The sequence below is a fragment of the Melospiza georgiana genome, chromosome Z, assembly GCF_028018845.1.
Source record: "Melospiza georgiana isolate bMelGeo1 chromosome Z, bMelGeo1.pri, whole genome shotgun sequence".
In the NCBI taxonomy this organism is placed as follows: domain Eukaryota; kingdom Metazoa; phylum Chordata; class Aves; order Passeriformes; family Passerellidae; genus Melospiza; species Melospiza georgiana.
Genome location: NC_080465.1, coordinates 65454581 through 65477816, shown reverse-complemented (window position 1 = coordinate 65477816; position 23236 = coordinate 65454581). Strand labels below are relative to the sequence as shown.

General features: G+C 35.3%; 1 protein-coding gene across 3 annotated transcripts in view; it reads right to left on the bottom strand.

Annotated features, from left to right (window-relative positions):
- KIAA0825 (KIAA0825 ortholog) overlaps positions 1 to 23236 on the bottom strand; it is a 229143-nt gene that overhangs the window by 168275 nt on the left and 37632 nt on the right. For all 3 annotated transcript variants that reach the window (XM_058044253.1, XM_058044255.1, XM_058044256.1), the window contains exons 2-4: positions 22409 to 22548; positions 13260 to 13428; positions 7460 to 8129 (exon numbers count right to left, since the gene is read on the bottom strand). In XM_058044253.1, the coding sequence (XP_057900236.1) occupies positions 7460 to 8129; positions 13260 to 13428; positions 22409 to 22539 (970 nt within the window). In that variant the 5' untranslated portion in view covers positions 22540 to 22548. The remainder of the gene's footprint in view (positions 1 to 7459; positions 8130 to 13259; positions 13429 to 22408; positions 22549 to 23236) is intronic.

The window sequence follows — 23236 nt, the reverse complement described above, 5'->3', positions numbered from 1 at the left end:
ATGAGACTAATAAGCTAAATGTAACTTTCGTTATTATTTTCTCTTCATTTTTTTTTTAATGAGCATGGCATCTCAAATGTTTTAAATAACTTTGAATTTACCAGATCTCAAAAAATGAGTGCCTAATTCTGATAATTTCAACTCCTCCAGGTATCTGACACAATAAGGTGTGCCACAGAAATATCTGCATCAGAAGTGAGCTGGCTCTAAATGGTAAAGAATAACTACATTTTGACAACGTTGCTCTCAGATTAATTAGCCTTTACTACTCACTCTGCAGGGCCACATGGCTAAACTGCTTCTGAGACTCATGGTGGAATCCTTGCAAAGCAACCTGATGACTGTTTTCTTCAATGATTACAGCAGGGATTTCTCTGAGCAGGAGCCAAGGGTCTAAAACCCTCTTAAACAATTATACTATAACATGCTTTCCCAATACACAATACAGTAAGTATCATTCATCTGTCCCCATTTCTAAGGCTTGATTTCATGTAAGATAGATCTACAGTATTGTTCTGCTATGGACACAAGTAGGCAATGTCAGGGATTTCATTCAATAAAGCTATATAAGGAAGAAAATAAAAACATCAGAAGTGCAACATTAAATTTAAAATCTAACTACAACCTCCATACGTAATAAATGGAATTACCATTTTGCTAAAATCCAGAAAGAAATAGCCTAATAAAGCAAAACAAACTTAGCTGCTGACAGTCACTGTATATAGGGGTGTTCCAAGAGGTAAATTTTCAAAGCCTTGCACAGGGAGTTACATTCATAAATTCCATTAACAATAATGTGTTCCTCAGGTGTCAGCGATATTAACTTTTAAGTGATGCCATAACTATTATAAGAACTTTGGATTTATGACAGCGTTCATCTGCACACTATCTCCTAAACAGAGCTTGTACATAAGTTGTATTATTCTTTCATTTGCATTTAGTAAAGATATATTCAATTTTTATGGACATCTGCTCACAGTTTTCTCAAACTGCGTGTTGGTATACAATTTTTAATGCAACTGCTAGGTTTAAATAATTGGTATTGCTGGATATAATCGTTAACTTGCTTATACTGTAAAAAGCAACTTAGTATTTCTGCATAGCAGATGTAATACACAGTATTGCATGGAACTAAATTATTACAAACAGTGCCAGCAGTTTTCTATACACAGTACTTACGATAATTATAAAAAATCATCTTCATTACTGCAAGCTAGCATTTTTTAAACAGTTTAATTTGTATATGTTACAAGATACATTCAAGTCACATGCATACAATTACTGCAAACCCAAGAAGCTATAAAATGTTCCTAAACAAATCCCTTTGACCCTGTTAATGTCTGTTTCTTATTAATCTAAGGCTACATTGTCTGTAGCGTGAATTTTTATGGAATATGAAAAAAAAAAAGGAAATCCCTTAACAGTTGTTATTGATTCCACCATTTACTCACTCAAAGATAAGTGCCATTTACAAAGCAGAACAGATGCAGATGCTGACAGAAATGTAAACAATTGTTGCATGGCTTACTGCCAGATTCTAAGCCAATACATTAAATTCCAAGTGAAGCACATTTCCCCTATAGATTGCACTTATTGCCACTTCATTTCCTATGTGCTTGCTCTCTCTATTGCTGCGCCTGGCACTAAGCTATTTTCAGTTCTTTGGTGACCCCTGAGGCCTAGTCCTACCTCACATAGCCATTAGAGAAGGGAATTGCATGTGTCTGACATGGTCTGAAACCAATTATTTGATATTTTCTTCAGAATGATGCCCCACTCTGTTGGGAATGAGCAATCATGAAATAATTTACCTCCTGATTTAATTTTTTTCTGCACAAATTAGTTGTAGCCTGAGCTAGCTATACACAGCTGCTTGTATCTCTGTCTTATCAAGACTCTACTTGAAACAGTGAAAAAGGAAAGGAGAGAGTAGAGTTGAATAGAATAGATTGGGGAATCCTGTTTTAAAAAGGCATTGACAAGTTTATCAGATATACTGATCACATGTGTTCTCTGCTGATTGAAACTGACAGACCTAGAAAGAACTATTAGTGATGTAAACTGTTATCTGAGCCGTTAAGGGTTTTTAAACACCTGTCTTGCTTTGCAGCTCCCTGTTAGTTGCAGTGAGACTTATGAGTTCCAGGATAAACTGGTAAAGCTGCCTTCACAAAGAAAATACACATTGGCATTTTTTGTCCCTTTAAAAAATAAAAGGTTACAGATCTAAAAATGGTGAACATTTTCTTATTAGATACCACCATTACCACATGACTTTCATAAATGCTTATACCATATATCCATACTGTGCATGTGGCAAAAAAAATGCAGTGAAGTAAGAGAACTCAACTGATGTATAAACATGATAAGCATGCATAAATTTGCATAGATTTAATTGAGTGTGTCTGTCACAGAGATGTCACTGCCAGCTATTAAACAACATCAGTGAAAACTACACTAATGTTTTGAAAGAGATTCACTACACATGCAACTGATTAAAATTAAAATTAATTTAGGGGGTTTTTTTTAATTTTATTGATTAAAATTTATTAAAACCTGCTCCACAATGTCTTCCTAGTAAAATGAGATCAGCTTTGACCTCATAGTGAAGGTTGATTCCATGTCAGGTTGCTAGATGTTTGCCACCAAATGCTAAAGTCCTTTGTCAACATTGCATGGGTAGGTCTGCCAAAACGAAATCTTTAATTGTAAATCATGTTTACTGACCAACTGATGAAAGAAAAAATAGACCAGTGCTGGAAATACAGGATGGAAAACAAGAACATCGAATCACACTCTGACTTCAAATTTATATTGTTATCTTAAACAAATTATCTCAAAAATCTGACTCCTTGACAGCATATAGCTCCTAAACAACCCTGAGGAACAGACCACAGAGACTACCTGAAGCACACTGAGGATGAAGTGCCTTGTAATCATGCTCAAGAAAATTACTTCATACACAGATACCTATCTCAGTTTGCTCTGAAACCAGAGACTCAACCTCCTCCTTAATTCTCAAAAGCATGCATAGCCTCTAATAAATTACAAGACATTCCTATCATACACTTCAATTCCGGATAGACAGTAACACTTTAAACAATTCAAACATAAACAAATTATTTCATTTCTGAATTAGCACTAATTAACTGACTTGTCCATTTAATGAACTAAGCATGTGACATCCAATAATTTTTTTTTTAATTATCAAAATACTGAAATAGTGGACATTTTTTAAACATTCCTTCAACTAAAATGACTTTAAAACTTGTAGACAGACAATAGTTGCAGTTGTTTCTAGCAGTTAAGAGTGGGTTTTTAGGTGCTATTCTACAATTAATAATTTCTTCTGAAGCAGTAACTATTACCAAAAAGTCCTTTCCGAAAACTGCAAGAACTATCATATGACAAAATTATACTCTTAGTAATATTTCTCAGAGATCTGAAACAATATTTGGGCCTTGCCAATGACATAAACTGATTCCACATGCATTCTTTGATTTCTCTTGCCTACACTGTGGGCTGAGGGAGTTATCACATTCTCTGAAGTCTTCACACTCACATACAGAAATCACCAAAGTAGAATGCTTTAAGAGAGCATAGAAACTAAGAAAGCCTGCTGAAAATAACTGAAAATAGCACCTACATTGAAACAGGAGATCTTGAAGAACTCTAAAAGTTGATCTTCCTTGGTCTTTGCTGAAAGATAAATTAAGGACTGCCAGGTCTGTCAAATCTTCTCATGAATTCTAACTTTGACAGGACTCCCATGTGTTTCTCTGCAAACCACTTTATAACACTTGGCTGATAAAATGCAGTTCTAATATGCATTTGAAAACACAGTAATCAAAAAAGGTCCAAAAGGTAAAACTACAATACACAGACTTAACCCAAGTAATCTCTGAGAAATACCACCTTGGAAATTGAAGCAAAAAATCACAAAAAAATCTCAGCTGAGATTCTTTCCATGCTAAGTATCGTCAACAGATATTTTTGTATACTTTTAAATACCACAACATTACATAAACTTTAGAAAGATGGAAATGATTAATACGATAGAAAGTGTGAAACAACAAAATCCTATTAACAAAAAAACTTGAGGGAGTGGGTTGGGAAACATTCCTTGCACATTATTCTAGCAAGCTGGAAACACTATGTTCTGAGAGTGCACAGAGAAATTATAATTAATGTTATACAAAAACCTTGTACAGGAACAGCCCAAATAATATTGGCTGAATTCTGCACCATTAAAGGTAATAAGAGGCACAAATGTAACAGGTAATAGGATCAAGCTGTAACATAAAAGCACCTGCTTCCACTAGAGCTGGCAACCCAAGATGCTGAGTTCCAAAATTTGCCTCTTTTCACATGCCATTTTGACAGCTTCTCTGTCAAGCCACACACTTCCTAGGTACTGATAAATGGAAATAAACTCTTCATAGTACTTCACAAATAATTGCTCTAGCACAGAATGAAAAGAAAAATGTTAATTCTTTACTGCTCAAATAGATTATTATATATGGAATATTTTAAAGATAACTCTGTTAAAGCTTGTTATAGACTACCTCTATTTTCCCAAAAGAAATATGTTGTCTATACAAAGTTTTCTGAGGTTTTGGCACTATATCATTTTCTGTTATTTTTTTCCCTATGCTGTATAGTAGGATCAATTACAGCAGTTCTTATGAAAAAAAACTCACCACAAATATAAAATAAAAAACCACATTACCCTGAGGATGGACTAAGCAAACACAAACCCTTCTACCACCTCTGGGATAACAGTCCCACTTGAATGCCCTAGATTAAATTATTCTGATATTCTGAAATGTGTTGGTTTGAGGGCTCCCAAAGGGCAGAAGCAAGACACATCAAAAAATAAGACACACATCTGTCTTTCAGCTAAGAAAAAGCCCTTCTCTTTCTGTCCTTCCCTCTATATTTATACATTAGGTTCTTTTAATACTTGGCAAACTGGGTATCACTGTCAAGGTAATCTATTAAAGCTGTCTTTTAACCTAGCCTGTGTTAGGTTGGGAAAAATAAATTTCTACTGTAATTCATGGAAGGGCAACAAAGTACCAGAATTTGAGTTCCAAGCAGGAAAAGTCACTTGACATTAACAACTTGTCCACTACTACAAATCTCTTAAAATATTTCCCAAATAGTTATTTCACTGTGAACTGCCTTGTGAACATTTTAATTCTAAAGGAAAAAAAATGCCTTTATATAACTTAGTGTGGTACAAATGTAGTATATTCATATATTTATAGGAGAGAAATCTCTTTCCAAAAAAGACTCTTCACATATGAGCTCATATATAAATAAGTTACACAGCAATAACTGTTTTATTTATGATACAAGGATACCATTTGCTTGAATTGATGAATAATACCAAATAGGCTATGACACATCCAGAAAATGAAAAAAAACTGAAATCACACTCAAAACTTCACAACTCTGACCACATATTTTGTTTTAGCCTGATTTCACTACTGGTGCCTTATGGCTTCCCTGGCTGAAGTGTGTATGAGCAGTTTTCTGCAGAAAACTAGTAAGAATAGTAGAAAACCAGTAGGCAAATCAATACCCATACTAATTTCTTGAAGTAAAATAACATGAAGACATGACTATGACAGCCCCTGTGAAGAAAGTAATCCTGAGAATTAAATTATATTAATGAACAGCAATTCTAAACACATTTTATTGGTGTTAAGGAGACAGCTGCTGTTTCAAAAATCTGACATTTAATGAATTTTCAATAAAAATTAAAATCTGATCTAATATTTATGAAATAGAGAAATTATATTTTAATTAATTGCAGAAAATGTTTTAAAATTTTAAAGCAAGCAAGCAAGACCTAAAATTTACTGTTTGTTTTCACCTTCCTCTGTGTTTTTGACCGTGCAAAAGAAATGTGCACTGGAAATCTGCACCGATAGATGTACCAGGCACAAAAACATGCAAAGTCACATCCTGTGGCAAAAAAAATGCAGGCAGAGGAAGTACTCTATTAACAGATTGAATGACTGTTTTCTCCCATCTTATAATACAGAGTTGAAGTATGATTTTTTCAGAGAGACATGTTTGTGAGCACTTCAAACTCCACGTTTTAGATGTAAAATGGAGATAACTGAACTTCCCCATCTTCCCGAGCTGTTTTGAGACTGAAAGAAAAATTAAGTTACAAACTTCTGTTCACTGCAGGCAATTTTTTTTTGTCAGTGAATCCTTTCACTGACTCACATCTCACCATGTAATTCAAAAACACATTTCTTGTTATTTCATATCTCAACAGTACTCTGACACTACTTCTTTTCATTGTTTCCCACCAACACTGAACTTCTCATCCTTTCTATTCATCTGCATGCCTTCTTCCTTGTCTTTCATACGTTCCAGTACTCCTCCATATTTCAGTTCCTGTTAAAAATAATCTTTGCATTTCTTCCACTGGAATTTTTAGTTGACTAACACATATGCTGACTTTAAAACTCAGAAGTATGTGATCTTCTTCTGTGTAGACCTGACAAATCATCACCTCACTAATCCTTTCTTTATGCTGCACAATTCAAGACCTTCTGTTTCTGTATTTTTCACATGATTCTAAACTTTCAATATTTTTTGTCTTCAAATCACTTCATGGAAAGCTATGCTTTAAACAAACAGCTCCCGCACAGAGGTGTGCTCCAAACACTGCTCTGAAAAAACAATTACACACAATTGTGCAATTATGTTATGGAAGTTTTGATTCTGTATTTTTTTTTTCAAAGCATTGGTTCTTCCCTTTGGAAATTAGCATGTCAGACTTAAAAACTGCAAAAAGAAAATACAGGAAACACTACATCAACAACAGACTCTTTTTCCTCTTGACATTTCTTGGAACAAGAAAAAATGACCAGGCAGTATTAACTTGAACATACTGTATTTTCACAAGACTAGAAAATGTAAATGGGTTTTCTGTTTGTTTCTTAGTTTCAGAATTAGAATTAGCAGAGTAATCTTTTGGGTCAGCTCTGATGTGTGAATCGCTATCTGTTTTATGGACACATTACTGTACTGTCTTTCCTATAAACTCCTTTAAATGTCTGACAATTAAAAAAAAAGTGGGAGTAGAAGACACAACAGTTTGTGTTTATATAAATCTGGATTAAATAGTTCTTATTCTAGTACTTCTTTCAGTAGCTGGAAAAAAACAGGCTGAAAAAAATTACTATGACATCACAGTGTTATCCAATGGATTATACTAGGATTTTGTTTAATTACATAAGTTACTCTCTCTTACTCTTGCACCACAATTCTGACACAGTCTAGAGTTCAACTGCGGTAATATGTTTTAAACATAAAGCTCTAATTACTAATTTCAGGTCTCTCTCTTCACAGAAAATAATCAAGTATATTTTTTAAAAAATAGCATCATTAAAGTAACACCTAACTACAAAGAACATAAAATAAGACTACTAACCCACAGCGTGAACTCTTCCTCCATGCTTCTTTGAAATCTTGTTTGCTTTAACTATGTGTAGAGCATTTTCTTTGAACTGCAGTTCACAAAGTCTTTCAAGAAGAACTGTCATTTCTTCAGTGATGGTATCCAGGTAAGTTTCATTAATAAACTTTAATGACGAAGATGGACCAATTGTCCCACTTAATATATACAAATCCTCTTTTATCATTGTGCATAATCTGGGTATGGAACTTTGGTAACCATGAACCACTTTATCAAAATTTGTTTCACCACAACTAGACAAAATACAGTTTTGTAGAAGATCACTAACCAGTTTATTCTGCATATTTTGATACCTCATTAAGACTTCTGATTTGGGATAAAGAAACAAAAGCTGCTGCACACACTGAGTTTTAAACTCCATTTGTTGTTGAGAAGCATTAGAGTTTGTTTCTTCTTGACTTTGCAGTCTATTTACTAAAAATTGTCGAAGATGCAATCTCACATCGTCCCAAAGAGATTTCACATCCACAGCTGAATCATCCTGAATTGTATGAAGCGAGGATGTTATCTCAAAAGACGTCCCACTTGCAGTACAGGGAAATGAGACACCACACTGACTAGACAGATCCAGAAGGAAGTGAAGTACCATTTCTTCTTGATTTTTCTCATTCTTCAACAAGTTTTGCTAGCAAAGGTAAATCAGACAGTACTTTAGAAATTTTTTAAATTACGGTTCATTAAATGAACAGCTTCATATTAGACTAAAACCAGTTTCTTATACTAATTATCTTAACAGCAAGCAAGATATGTCAGCAACAGAAATAATGAAATCTGTGGAAAACAGGATTTATACATGAATTAAATTTCTTGTCTACCTCTGCCAATAACTCACACTCATCTTCTAATCTTTCTTATATCCCCAACCTCTTTTCTCAATCAATTTTAGACCACAGTTCAAAGGAAACCCTTGGCAGCCTTTTTGTTGTCACAGCATCTTTTAAAGAAAGTGATATGAAAAAATTACTTAAGATTTACACAGATAATGACCGGTTTTTCTCATAAAACCAAGCAAGGAATTAATTTATAAAATGGTCACCTTCTAGGGCTCAGCAGGCAATCATCAAAAAGACCATTCCAAGGATAAAAAAGTCATCCCAGGAGTCGCTTAAAGACGTAAAATTGAAAACTTGTCAAGAATTAAAGAGTCTTAGATGACACAGGACAGAGGAATAAGAAGCTGCGTAACCCATCAAACCAAGATGCAGACTGATATAGTAGTGATCTCCATGTACATCTGTGCTGTATGGGTTGGAGAAGGCAGTCAGTTAACAAAGCAAGTGAAATCACATGGCTGCTGCTCCTTCTTCTTTCAAGTCTGAAGAGCTCTCTCTCAGTCTGGGGCTAGGATCTCTGACCTTAGAGCTGCTTCAGCTTCAAGAGGTCATGCAGCAAATGGCAGCTCCTCTTGTCACAGCTCAATAGTACCATCACAAGAAAACTGAGTGGAATTGGTGATATTCTTGATTTTCTCAGTTTCAGTAGGAAAGGCTTAAATGGATGAGAATCTAGAAGCCCTCTCACTTACTCCTTCATCTCCCATTGATTCTCCCCAGCAGAGAAAAGCATTGTGGCAAACCACCTCGGGGGGCTCATTCCAGTCTGTCCTTTACCTGTTATAGTTCCACCCCAGCTAGCAACCAAGCCCCAGGCAGCCACTTGCTCACCCCTGTACCACCAGGACTGAGGAGTGAACTGGAAGGGTAAAAGCCACAAGAATCGTCGCTTGAGAGACAGATTAACAAGTAAAGCAAAAGCCATGCACACAAGCAAAGCAAAACAAAGAATTAATTCACTGCTTACAATGGCAGGCAGGTGTTCAGCCATCTCCAGGACAGCATCACTCATCACCAGGTCATCACTTCAGACATACCTGTTTTCTTTCTTCCCCATACTTTATATATGGAGCCTGATGCCACATGGTCTGGAATATCTCTTTGGTCAGTTTGGGTCACCTGTCCTGGCTGTGTCTCCTCCCATCCTCCCATGCACCCCCAACTTCCTCACCAGTATGAAAAGCAGAAAGGCTGTGTGTACACCCTGCCCAGCAATAATAGAAAAACCTCTATATTGTGCTGTGTGTTCAGCACAAATGCAAAACATAGCCCTGTACTAAGCACTAGAAATCAGCACAGTCTGCAAGGCATACTCCATCCTATAAAGCAAGGCTGGTAAAGAAACCTTTTCTACCTTCCACCTGCAGCACTGCTGATTTATTTAACTTACAATATTTGAAGAAAATATTGGTTTTATTTCTGTTCCCATTTTGAAGGGCAGGTAAATTATTCAAGTTTGAGTGTGGTATTGCATAAACATAACCATTTTGGAATGCCAAATACTAAATCCTTCCTCTTCCTTAGCAAGATTTTTTTAATAGATAAGTACGTTTTAGAGTGACAAAAATTTTTAAATTCAGAACTCTTATTCTTTGTTCTGGATGTTTCAAACCTGTTACATACCTTAGAGGGTTTAACCTTCTTGTTGCCCTCTACTCTGACCAGAGTTTCTTGAAAAAAACCATCACTTTCACTACAGTACCTAATTCTGAATAACAAACTGGGAGCATGATTGCCTCTTATAAAGAAAGTCTTAAAAATAACAGACTACCTATTTTTCTTCTTCAAATCTTAAGTCATATATATCAAAGTGCATAACACTGATCCCATTTTCTTTTATTATCTGCTAAACTATTCTATAAAGTTTAGTGGCCCCAAAGAAAAATGTGTTTCAAAGTGTAAACTGAAACCCGGATTACTAACCACTGTGTTGAAAGGTTGTCTCTTGGCAAGTAGACTTCTGGACTTTAAATGTAGGGGTTTTTTTATGAATCATGCTCAAATACTACATTCTGAAATGTACGAAGCAAAAGAAGCTATCAAAACAGTGTATGCACCTGATGCCTTCAATGGTGAATCCAAATGATCTTCCAAGCAAGTCCCTACTGCTGCTTTTAAAGGCAAAGCAGAAATATTTTTATATATCCAAGGACTGTTTCAAGCCCTTTAAACTACAGCATTTAAACTACAGCATTAAAAATAGGAGCTTGCAGATGCTATTTTAGATGTAGGGATAACTCAGAAAGAGTACCTGAAGTGAACTGTGAAGCTCTAGAAAGTGTTATCAAGTGTCTTCACACATTGCCTATATTGATATACACTTTTTAATTTAAAAATTAACCTATAAAAATATCGCAAAAGATGATGCCAGCACTATTCAAGAGAAAAAGATCCAAATTAGTATCCAGATATTTTGGAGAAGCACAAGAAGTTCCCTTTTGAGCACAGAAAGTTAGTCATAACAATAACATACAGAAAACCAGTTGCAATTTACCAACCAGAATACAGCGCAATATGCACAACTACCTACCATATCAATAAACAAGTACAGTAAGATGACTTGATTAAAAAAAGAATCTGCCATGATTTTATCAGGAACAGAATTTAATGACAATTTGTTAGTGCATATATTCAGCTTTTAAATATTGAGTTACAGGACAGTACAAAGAATGACAACATTTCACATAATTAACATTTTCAGGCTTTATGAAGAAATTATCGGTATTTTCATAAAAATTTACAAATGTGTGATAATAACAATAAACCTAAATATAGCACCCCAGGCAAAGCCCAAAAAGAACTTTGTACTGTTTTTCAATTGTCCAAGCAGCTTTACACAAAATTCCTAACAAAATAAATACACATAATAAATTAAAACAATGAATGGATGTTGTCCTGAAGTAGAAAGAAGGTTCCTGTTACTGAATATGAATTATATATATTTAATTAAAAGCATGCAAGAAGAAATTATCTAATTAGTTCAATGGATAGAGATATATATTTAAGAAAGTCCGTTCATAATAATCTCATTAATTCTGAATATTATTGAAAATAGTTGACTGCAGATGAAAGTAGCTTCTTACAGACAGACTGTGGTACAGTCAGTACTACAGATACAGACAGTACAGATACATTTTTCATCTGTAATTCCATCTACACAACAGGGTGGATTATCTAAGAAGCCATAAGCCTGGAAATAGTGATGTGAAAGTCACTGAGCTCCAAAACTGTTTTTATGATAAACTGCAGAATTGAGACGTCCAGGCTTTTCACTTTGCTGTCTGTTTAGCAGCTTGCCACAGAGCCATTTTCAAGGCTTAACTGGATACTACAGCTCACAGCAAGACTGTCATGCAGTTGGTAAGCTCCCGGGAAGTTGGAGAGCTGGAAAGCACATCTTATATAAGATGGAGACATTTTTGTGTTTTCCAAACAAATGCCGCCACCTGGTGTTCAGGCATATGGCTTGAATAGACCTTGAAGAAGGAAGCAAGCAGGGAATGGACCCAAGTAAGTCATCATTGCCATGCCACATTCTGAGGGAATACAATAAGGATCTAAGTGGACTAAGAGGAATAACAAAAGACTCCTGAAAGCAAGAACTTCATAGTCAGCTTTTTCTGGGATTCTCCAATTTCATCTAGATCAAGTAAGACGTGTGGCAGCCTCTGACATCCTTGAATGGGATGATTTTTAACAGCAATATTCATACTGACGAACTTTGCCAGAAGAGAACAAAATCACTCTTCACCACATGAACATTAAAGACTTGGTGTCTCTAAAAACTAACTTCCTCATTTGATACAGATCCATATTCAGCGGAATCAATGGTGACTGAAAGAGCAACAAGAATCATATAAGTTAAAAAAAAAATATTGCTCTCATCAACCATTGATTTTATCAAGCTTGTGCTCTAGCCAGAGAAAACACTTCCCTTCTCTAAATTTGCCTTCTGTACATTCCTGTTCTCTTCCATTACAGTTAATCTTAGCCTAAAGTTGTTCATGGTCTACAACTAAACCATGACATGGAAGTAACAAAGAATAATCACTGGATACTGTTTATGTGTTTTGATTTTATATATATGTATCATATCAAATGCATACATATAGTTTATATATAAACTTGAAGACCATCATTTACTGAGGGATCAACCTTCACTTATCTTGCCAATTCAATTTTCCAGACTTCCATTTCCACATGTGTATCCAAATGCAAGCTTTCAATAAAAATTTTGGATAAAAATACTCTCTAATACTCTTCAATTTCATTGAAGTGAAATTTGATTTCTGGTTGCATCTAGTCGTACAACGTGGTAGAACAAAGAATGTTCTACATTTCTCACTGGGAAACACAGAATCATTTGGATTGGAAGTGACTTTTTTAAAGCTTGTTTACTACAATCCTCCTACAATGAACAGGGACATCCTCAACCAGATAAGGCTGCTCAGAGCTCAGTCGTACTTGGCCTTGAACATTTACAGGGATAGGGCATCTATCACCTACCTCTTTGGCCACACAGCAGGTAGGAAGTTTAAGCTTAAATAATGCATAAAGGACAGTAACATACATTAGATGAGTTAAATTCATACTGATAAAAGTGAAGAACATGCAGTAACACTAACAGCCTCAGTGTAGACAGTAACTTCCAATGTTTTTTTTACCAACATGTGTTTTATAAAACAATCCAAGCAGTGCTGAACATATAGTAGCATCTGTGAAAAGATTTTGTTCCAAGTTTGTCTATTTAAGGCATGATCAAGAGGAAACATAACGCCCTGCTGCGGGCATGGATTTATGAACTACCCTCACAACAGTAAAGGCTGAAATGAAAAAACGAATTGAACTCATCCATCCACCTCTCCACCTCCAATTGTATAATCAACTTTTCAACAATAAAGTTTTTAATAAACAATTTTTACCAAGGTCTTAAGGAACTCCAGCAGCTCTCCATGGTCTGTAGAAGAAGGTCTCAGAGAACTAAAATTGCAGTTATTTAGCCACTGAATGCAGTCAGTTGTGCTTTGTAGTACTTCGTCAGCATAGATTTCATTTATGTCCAATTGCAGGTCCTTGAGACACTTTTCTATGCTAAAAAAAAAAAAAAATCACAGGATTTTTCTACATTATTTGGAGACAACAGTATTTTATACATGCCATATTTTAAAAAGAAAAACTACTCAAATTTAGGGTAACTCTAGTCTTTCTTATTCACAGATTAAGCTACTCTCACAAAATAAGACCTGAATTTGCAGAATTAACAATTAACATTTAAGTGCTGTTGAGCTGGAGCTAAAAAAACTTTCCTTCAGGCCAGATTGTACCATCCTCAGCCAGTGTATGTACAGCTTCACCTTCAAACAATCTTATTCATTTTAATAAAGTAGTTAATGAACAAGACATTGGCCAACCTAATATCTGGTCTTTGGTGCTTAATTAGCTAAAGCAGAGATGATAAATCTCTGAAACTGAATCAAGTACTGCATTCAAAGCTGAATGTGCAATTTTGCTCCTTTAGCAATCAGCAGTTGTTTTATAAAACATAAGATATATTAATAACTTCTTAAAGCTCCACTGACATCACAGAAAATGTTGAAAAGAATTTCAGAGCCAGTTGTGCTGAGAAAGCAGATCTTTTCTTTCTTGTTTTGTCATTAGAATATTTGAAAGAAAACAGACTTTGTTTTCAAGGAGCTGATCCATTCCTTAACATTCATCTAGAATCATAACTCTTTTTATGAAATCAGATGTGTCGGTTACGTTTTTACAGTGATTTCATTTGCAAAGATCATAAGAACAATTGAACATCCAGAATTATTTTATTTCTACTTGTGTGGACACTTAAGTGAAAACAAAACAAAACTAAAAAAATCCAAAAACAATCTAACTCTATTTATTTTCCTGCAAAAACATCTTTTTGGTATTTCATTTCTACTTTTATTTTTCAAAAGCAATGCTTAATATTTCATACAGTTTCAGCTAGAAAAATAGAATTTAGATCCTGGCAAAACTGGCTTTAATAGCCCAACCATGAAGTCCAATCCTACACTTGACAAAAGATTGGCAAGTATCTTTTTAGTTAGTGAAACCTGTTCTCAGGACTATGAAACTAAACGCCTTCTTCATACACCCTGGCTCTTGGGACACTATCAAAGGCTCTTATTGTGGAGTGCTGATGTATCTCAAACATACCCAAATACATTACAGCATTGTGCATTATAAAAGACACTACTATTGTTAAATCTCTGCCAATCTACTACTATTATGAGTGAAGTTTTACACTTATCTTTGACATATGAATCAGTGACCAAGCTAATAAACTACAAGCTTTGAATAAAATACAGCCTTCTCAAGACCAGACATTTTGGTAATTGGTCCCAATACTAATAAGGGGATTAAACGGATAGATTTCAGTGCCATTCCCCTGCTCCTTACCTTCCACACAAGTATAAATCATGATAACTATGTTCATTTTAATTAATCCTTTTATCCTCCCAAAATACATATTTAATTAGGACTAAAGCTGTTTTTGATTGAATAAACATATTTTCGTCCTGTTTATTTACAGCATACAGAATACTGTAGGTAAACAGGGTTTTAAAACCACTGCTGCATCTTGCTAAGAATTTTGTCAACACTCAGTAATACAAGAACATGGTTAATTATAGTTACTTACTCCTTTACATGAATTATATTAATTAAAAACTTAGGAATTTGGTTACCTTAAAAAATAGTCTGTTATCTGAGTTCAGAAAGCAGCATTTTAAGTTAAAAAAAATTATTCTGTTAAATATTATTAAAATTATTCTCACTACCTAGGCTAGTATCAGAAACTTTATAATTTCATATCACATAGGTAGAATAAGTCTTTGATTTCCTGGTTTAGAAAAGAAATTTCCTAAAGCTTCAGCAACTGCAAGCAAAAATGTAATTTTGATGTGAAAAATATGCTTAATGTATTTCATTAAAAGTGCTGGATTCCTTTTTTTCCAGTAACATTTTTTAATTAAGTGCAAATGTACTTTTTTCAAGTTCAGAGTAGCAAATTCACTCCTTCTTTGAACATACTGAGGCACTAATCCAGATGATGTCAACTGACATGATATACATACTATGGACCTCCAAATTTAATAACCCTCAATAAATTTTTTGTCCACAGATGACTCAACCTTTTTTTTGGAACCTGTGGAACTCTTCAGACACAAACAGGAAAAAAACAGTCACCAAACTACTAAGGAAGGAGTGGAATGTAAAAGCTCAAAGAAAAAACATAACCTTTCTCTGTAGCAAAGAAACCTGATAGTTATGCTTGCACTTTTTTTTTTTTTAATTGACTGATTTTTCAAGAAACAAATCTTTAGTCCCACACAGGTAGTACCCAGAGCCTTTGTGGCACATATTTTTTGTGGTTAGTACTCCTAGCATACCATTATAAAAGTGAAAATGATGTGACTGAAATAGCTTCTCTCCTTATAGGGGAGAGTGCCTGCAGTTCTTTAACAAACCAAAGCCAAGTTGTCTTATATTATCTGTGTCCACATTGGGGTGCTTTTCTGGAAAACCATTTGGTAAGTACTCATACTGCAGAGAGACAATCTCAAGGTAAGAGCTCTTAGGTGCTCTTATTTATTAAATTAATGATAGTTTTTACAAGTAACCTAATCATCTGGAGAAAATGCTTTTAAAGTGGCTTCATCAATGGACAAACAGTTTAAAAAGTATTGTAATGGAACTGATAGTGTAAGCACTATCATACAATGTCACACAACATTATTTTGAAACTTATGGTATCAGAATAAGGGTTGCCCCCTCCATGTATCATTTTCCATTGCCTAAGATTACTATGAGTAAGTTGAAGTATGATCTTCTAACTCCTTTCAATTTCTAACAAGCACATTTCAATTTATTTCATCTAGCATAGGGAGCAACCATAAAATGACAATGACATTGGTTAAATTAAACAGCTAAGCTATAAAGTGAAATTATCTTTTAACCTCATGTTCCTTATTCTTACGATCCTCACATTCATGGAAACACAGCTTTAGAATCAGTTTACATATCTTTCATTCAGAACAGACTGTTTTAAAATAAATAAGATCAGTTTTCACTGCTGTTGAAGAATTAAGCAGCGTTAGAAAACTACTGTTATTACTCACTAAAAAGCTTGACTGCTAGAGGTATAGGACATTCATACAAAAAAATCTTATCATTTGGAAGACTGTGTATCAGAGGACCTGCTGTGAGCAGTAAAAAAATTTGCAGAAAGACTTTTAGCAGTGTAATTCACACAGACATTTTCATTGTTAAACTTTCTCTTGATCTTGAACCCAAAGAGGTAAACCAAAGACACAGCACCTGGTTCAAGGACTTCGAAAACTATTGCATATCTCTAATTTAGCTCCTTACAAAACATATCCACTCTTAACTGTAAAGTAACTGTGTCGTTAAAACCAGAAGAAATAGAATGGTGATGGCTTTGCTACAATTTAGCAAGAAAAAAGTACTTAACAGCTTAACCATATATGAACAGTCAGTTCTAAATGAACCACTGCCTGCCCACCTTTAATTTCCATTCTTGTTTTAAAGGCTCGAGATATTTCTGTCACAAGATGCAAGCTTTGTCTTGGTAAGTTATTTCAGAAGACAGGCAGTGAAACATGAGTTTTTCAACTCCATTGACTAAAACATGACAGTGACAAATAAGGGTTCAAAACCCATCATCTCATATATGCTCATATGAAATGAAATGGGATACTTTACAGGGCAGTCAAAAATCTGATTACAGCTTCTGTAGATGTAGATGACAGCTAATTAACCACCTAAGGTACTGACACAGTGATAATCACTGAATATTTGAATAAAGAAATCACGTGTCAATAAAACAGCCAATTTCTGAGCAAGTGTGCTGCCCAGCTAGCAAGTTGCTGTGGAACAACTAACCCAGATTCAGGTATTATGCACAAAGGCAACACAGTCTGCCTAGGAAAAAAAATACATTCCTTTCTCTGTTTACTTATTCCTAGCAACTGGTCCAGTAAAGTGATTAGACTAGACAACTACTATTCTGACAAAGTTTTTAATAACATTGCTGTAATATCTTTACAGGCATCAAATTTTCAGGCAAACACTAAAGTAATACATTTGTACAACAAGCCAGCTACGTTCACCCAGAGTCAAATTACTTTTGAAAGCTGTGATAAATATTAAGTCCAAGTAAAACTGATAAAATGATAACTTTTTTCCTCTACAATTAGCCCTCATTTTGAAATTCTCCCAAACACTCAATCACTCTTGGGATTTTGGTTGAAAAAGCCAAAATTTTGATAAATCTCTTGACTAACAGGAATATGAGGCATAACTGCTTCCTGAAAATTCCTGAGCAGAACAAGCAAAGATTTTCTTCAAAATAAGATAGCAAGATGACTCCTGCAGCACACCTCAGTTTAAAAACATATAGGCCCTTTTACATGTCAGTTCTGATACAGGATAATGGAATGAGATAGCTTGACTTAATATCCTGTTTGAAACTCCTCCATCCCTTTTTTTTGACATTGGTAAGCATTTCTTGGCAAATCAGAAAAGTTATGATCAACAGCTGGACCATGTCACACTAATATCCTTACTGAGACACCTTCCAGGTCTACAATTCACAAGATCTTGTTAGTTCCCAAATAATAATCATAATTTTATAAAATGGTGATGGGAAAAGATGCAATGCTCTAAGCGCTTAGTAGCACTGACCTCATTGCAGCCCTTCAAAATAGACCTTCAAAATCCTTATGAGTAAACTACTGTTAATTAGGTCAGGTTGAAGTCTGTCGTGGTTTGACAATGGTAAACATGCCAGGCAGCCATGAAAACCAGAAAAAAGGGCTCATGAGTTAAGGACTGGAAGAAAACACTCTAAGGGCAAAACAGGCTCAAACTTAAAGGCATAAAGTAAACTTGTTACTAACAGAGTCAGAAGAGGATAATGAGGAGTAAAATAAGCCTTTAAAACACCTTCCCCCCCACCCCCCTCCTCCCAGCTGTTCTCTCCTTCCCACTGAGAGTGCAGGGAGACGGCATGGGAGGACTTGGTCAGTTTGTCACTCAAAATACTTCTTCAGTTTGCTTTTAGGGAGAGGAGTCTCTCTTCTGCTGTGCTTTGGGGTCCTTCCCATGGGAAACAGTTCTCCGAGAACTTCTCCAGTGTTGTTCCAATTTCACAAGTAGCAGTCTCAGCCAACCTCCTGCTGTAATGTTAGTCCCGCCCAGGGGCAAAACAGTCTTCCCAAAACTGCCATGGTGTGAGTCACTAGTTCATGAGGTGTAGTCCTTTAAGGATAAGCTGCTCTAGTTTGGAAGTAAGGGCCCTCTTTTCTCTGTCTCAGGAAACAACGGCCTCTCTGTTCAGGTCTCCCATTGGATTACAACTTTTTTTAGCATCCATCCACTCCAGCATGAGCACTTTCCCAACAGGCTGCAACTGTATCTCTATATCCCCCCAAGGACTTCATGGATTACATGGAGATAGTTTGCTTTATTATAGTCCTCCTCATGGCTTGCAGAGGAGTATCGACTCCAATGCTTGAAGCACCTCCTCTCCAACTTTCTTTTCACTGATCTTGGTGTCACCATGTCGTCTTTTTCCACATGTCCTCACTTCCTCCTCTTTCTCTGACTGGGAAAAAAATCTCCTGCTCTTAAGTACTATTGCCAACAAATGCTACCTTTTTAAAGATATCTGCAGGATCCTGCAATGATTTTGTCTAGGTTCTGTGCAGGGGAGTCACTCTCCATGTTCCCGTTGCCAGTCATGCAGCCCAGCCGCCGCCAGGCACGTGGGACCATTCAGTGCTTCTCTTCGTGCGGGCTGCCGGGGAGGAGAAGCCGCAGTCGCCGGCCCTGCCCTTCTGCCCGCAGCGCAGCTGGCTAGGGGCGGCCAGGCAGGCAGAGCTCGCCGTGGGCTGTGCTGAGATGGTGGCGGCAGCCACGCGGCTGTGCGTGCAGCGCCGAGACGGTCCCAGCCGTGGCGCCTCGCCACCCCTGAGAAAAAGCTGCTCCTGTGCGGATTTTTCTTCTTAAATGTGCCATCACAGAGGCATTGACAACTTCTCTAACTGGGCCAGCAGCATGTCCATCTTCAGAGCCATAAGCGACTGGGTCTGTTGGACATTGTGGAAACTTCTAGAAGCCTCTCACAGAAAGCACTTCTGTGCCTCCCCCCACCCCAAAAAACCAGGCTGTGTTAAACCAACACAAAGTTTATCAGATTGAAGTCAAATTAGGCTTTTGTGAAAAGACTCACAAATTTATAGTTTGCAGGGTGCTGCAGAGATACAATTATTATTAAATAATTGGGTTGAATTCTAAGCAATTGTTCTGATGATGAAGACATACAATATCTCCTACTGTCCTACAGTCTCACAAAATCTTATAGCTTTATCACAACTAAAAGGTAGCACTGACTGAAGAAAAAACTGAATACAGAAATAAAAATCAACTGCTGAAGAAGTTTTGCTTAGCAATCACTTCAAGTTATGAACTATAGGCTTGGTTTCAAGCTCTGTACTGTATTTCCTGCTTAGAAGTACTAAATATAAGCTGCAAGTTTAATCTGTGAATTGCTAGCAAGTGAAATGTCAATAATTCTTAAACCACTGATTCAGAAAAATAATCCAAATACTCAGTTTTGATGAGCAGTAAAAGTCAAAGTAAATGTGAAAGGAAAGAATGAAGACAAAAGGCCAACCTGATTAAACCTGTAAAACTTCACACTTGAGAATAACCTTGAGATCACCCCTGTAGCCAAAACTGGCCAGCAGCAATGATTGTTTTGAGAGTTCATATTCACCTGCTTCTATAAACTGCTGTAAAAATCAACTTAACATTCAAGTGTAATAAGAGTTCTGTTACATAAAAGTGAATGAATGAGCCACTTACTACATTTTTGCAATGTCATTTGCAAAATTTGCAAATAACACAATTGCACACACATGGCCTTTTTTTGTTGTTGTTACAGCACCAAATAAAATTGGTACAGTACAAAACTACTGAAGGTAATTCAAGAGCTAAAAACCATATCTGATTTGTCATGTCACACAATTTTATAAAATCTATTCAGTTAGAAGGCAATAAATTAGCAGTTGAATGATTTATACACTCTTGCCTCATAATTTTTTACGCAATGTTTTATTTTAAAATATATATATATGTGATCTATACTATTATGTTTATTCTCTGTGGTCTAATAAAAGCATAAATCTATTTGATGAAAAATGGATTGTATTTCAATTGTATCACTGTATCACACAGAGCTGCTCTTATCATAGCACTTACAAAGATCAATGGTAACTTGAAAATTATTACATTCTATTCTACCTCTAATATATTAGCAATAAAAGAACTCTTTTTAATTTAAAAGTCACATCAGCTGCTGTCCATCTTATTTTAAACTCTTTCAAATTCTGAAACTGACATACTACAGGAGCAAAATAGCACCTGGTAACTACAGAGCTACTTCCTATTTTCCCTTGTGAAAATAAGGTTAAAGCTAGCTTAAGTGTCAATTCAGCAGAAATTTTTCCTGACGTGCATTGCTGTGTATCACATCCTAATCCAAATTCCAGCTCTCCTTTAATAAAATATCATTTGGATCTCACAAAATTTACAGTAAAAATTCCTTCTAATTTGTAAGACTAGACAGGTAAGACAGTGACAATCAGCCTCCTTCAAGACATAGAAACACTTCCACTGTGATGATGTTAACGTAAAACGTAACATAAAATGCTAAGTGGCTATAAAGTACCACTTAAAAGAAGGAACAGCTGGCTTCTCTTCCCATAGTCAAAGTTTTCTCAACAAGCAGCATACATTTTTCCACATTAAAACAAAAAACAGTAGTGAAGCATTCATTCTAAAGCTTCATTTTAAGAATCACCTTCCTAATTCTCAGGATATCTCTAAACAAGGACAACAAAATCACTTTTATTTGTTAGTTGAAGAGGTGACAACAGTTATGCTAAAAATGCTGATGCTGTTTCTTCCAGATATACAAGACCATAGACACAGGAAACTTAATTACCTGTGTAATTAACTATGTTATGAAATAAACGAATCTCTAAGTATCTACATTTTGCTCATGTCAACACGTGGAAAATGCTTAACATTAAATTATATTATGCAGTGGTCCATAACAGCATATTTACCAGATCTTCAGTACCATTGCTATCATGGAATTAATATTGCAAGTACTTTAGTAAACCCTAAGTTTTAAGTGCAAATGGGAGGTAAAACTAATAGAAATACTCCCCTAAAAGAACCTCTTAGCTCAGCATAACTAGTATGACAAAAACTGAGAAATTATCTAAGTCAGTTTCCAGTGAGGTATGGCAATGGTTTATTTCCATTCTTTCAGAAGCTGTTTGGGAGCAAAGACCTCTGACAAACGTGGGCTACATTAAAATGATACAATCTTGAAAAAGATGTCATGATGGATGCTCTTTGAAATCATACTTTAAGAAGCACTGTTTATACTTGAAGATGCTCACAAAGGTGAGCATTTTCAAAATTTAGTATAAAATCCTACCATTTGTTATATCTCTGACTGTACACTTATTTTTTTAAATGGACGAAAACTTTATTTGCTTAAGAGCATCTTTCACTGATGAAAGTATTACAAAGGTACTAAAGAGTTCAGCCACAATGTTTAAACTTTGCCTTTTGTCAAATTCTGTAGTTCTTTTAGTCAATAAAAATGGATCTCATTAGTAGGAAATCCTATCTCATAATAATAGAAAATACAACTGTCATGAGAATTCACATTTTCTTCCTTCACTATCATACCTGCTGCAACAGAACCTAAGGTTAAGATGATACAATTGTTAAAAATACCACAGAGAGAAAGACTATAGCACAATAATTATACAGCATTAAAAATCTCTTAAATGCTCGAGTGGTTAAAATAAAATTACTGCTGAAATATTTATCAGAATTTTAACCTACCACTAGAAAAGAAAGGTGAGTTAAGCCACATTTCTTCACAAATGACTTTCACTAGTATTTTGGATTCAAATAAAATACTCTTTACCTGGAGGAGTTCTTCTTTATTTTTTCATCAAGATCACTAAGGATTTGTCTAAATTCCAATTCTCCAGGGAGGACATCTAACAAACAGTCTAAATTGGAAGAATCAAAAGAATACTCTCCTCCCCATTCCATTTTTAGAATCTGTAAAACAAATACAGAAAAATGGTTAAATAATGGAAATATGCAGACTAGAAGTAACAAAATACACAACATCTTGTTCTTTGGAGATTAGATTATATAATAATATAAATATTAGATTATTATGTTTCTGCACAGACTGGTACAGAGGGAAACCGGGAATGCAAGTATTGATATAAGTTTCATAGTATCTTGCATTTCTTTAGTTTAAAGAAATCAGTTCTTTTACCTTAATCACAGCAGTAACCTTTTTTTAAGACTTAGGAAAAAATATCTTATAATATAATAATAATTATATATATACAAAATTCTATATATAATTATAAATGGAAACTAAAAGCAAACATATTACAGGGTAAACTTATTTTCTGTATACTTATAATTTCTGTCCAAGGAGTGACTGTCTTCTGGAAATTCAGCACATCATTGCAAATACACGCAAACATAAAAATCCAGACTAAACCAAGTTTCATCTTGCTTTGTACTCATTTTGACTCACATAGCATTTGACTCACAGGTCAAATCCATCAGCCTATTCAAACTAATACACTACCTTTGTGTCTTTATATCAGAAACAAAGCATTAGCAGGGTTTTTTTTTTCCTGTTTTCTATTTTTTTCTGCATCCTCTTGTGGGAAAATAATGATATTGATTTTACCATCAGTGATGACTTACTAGCAATTAAGGAAAA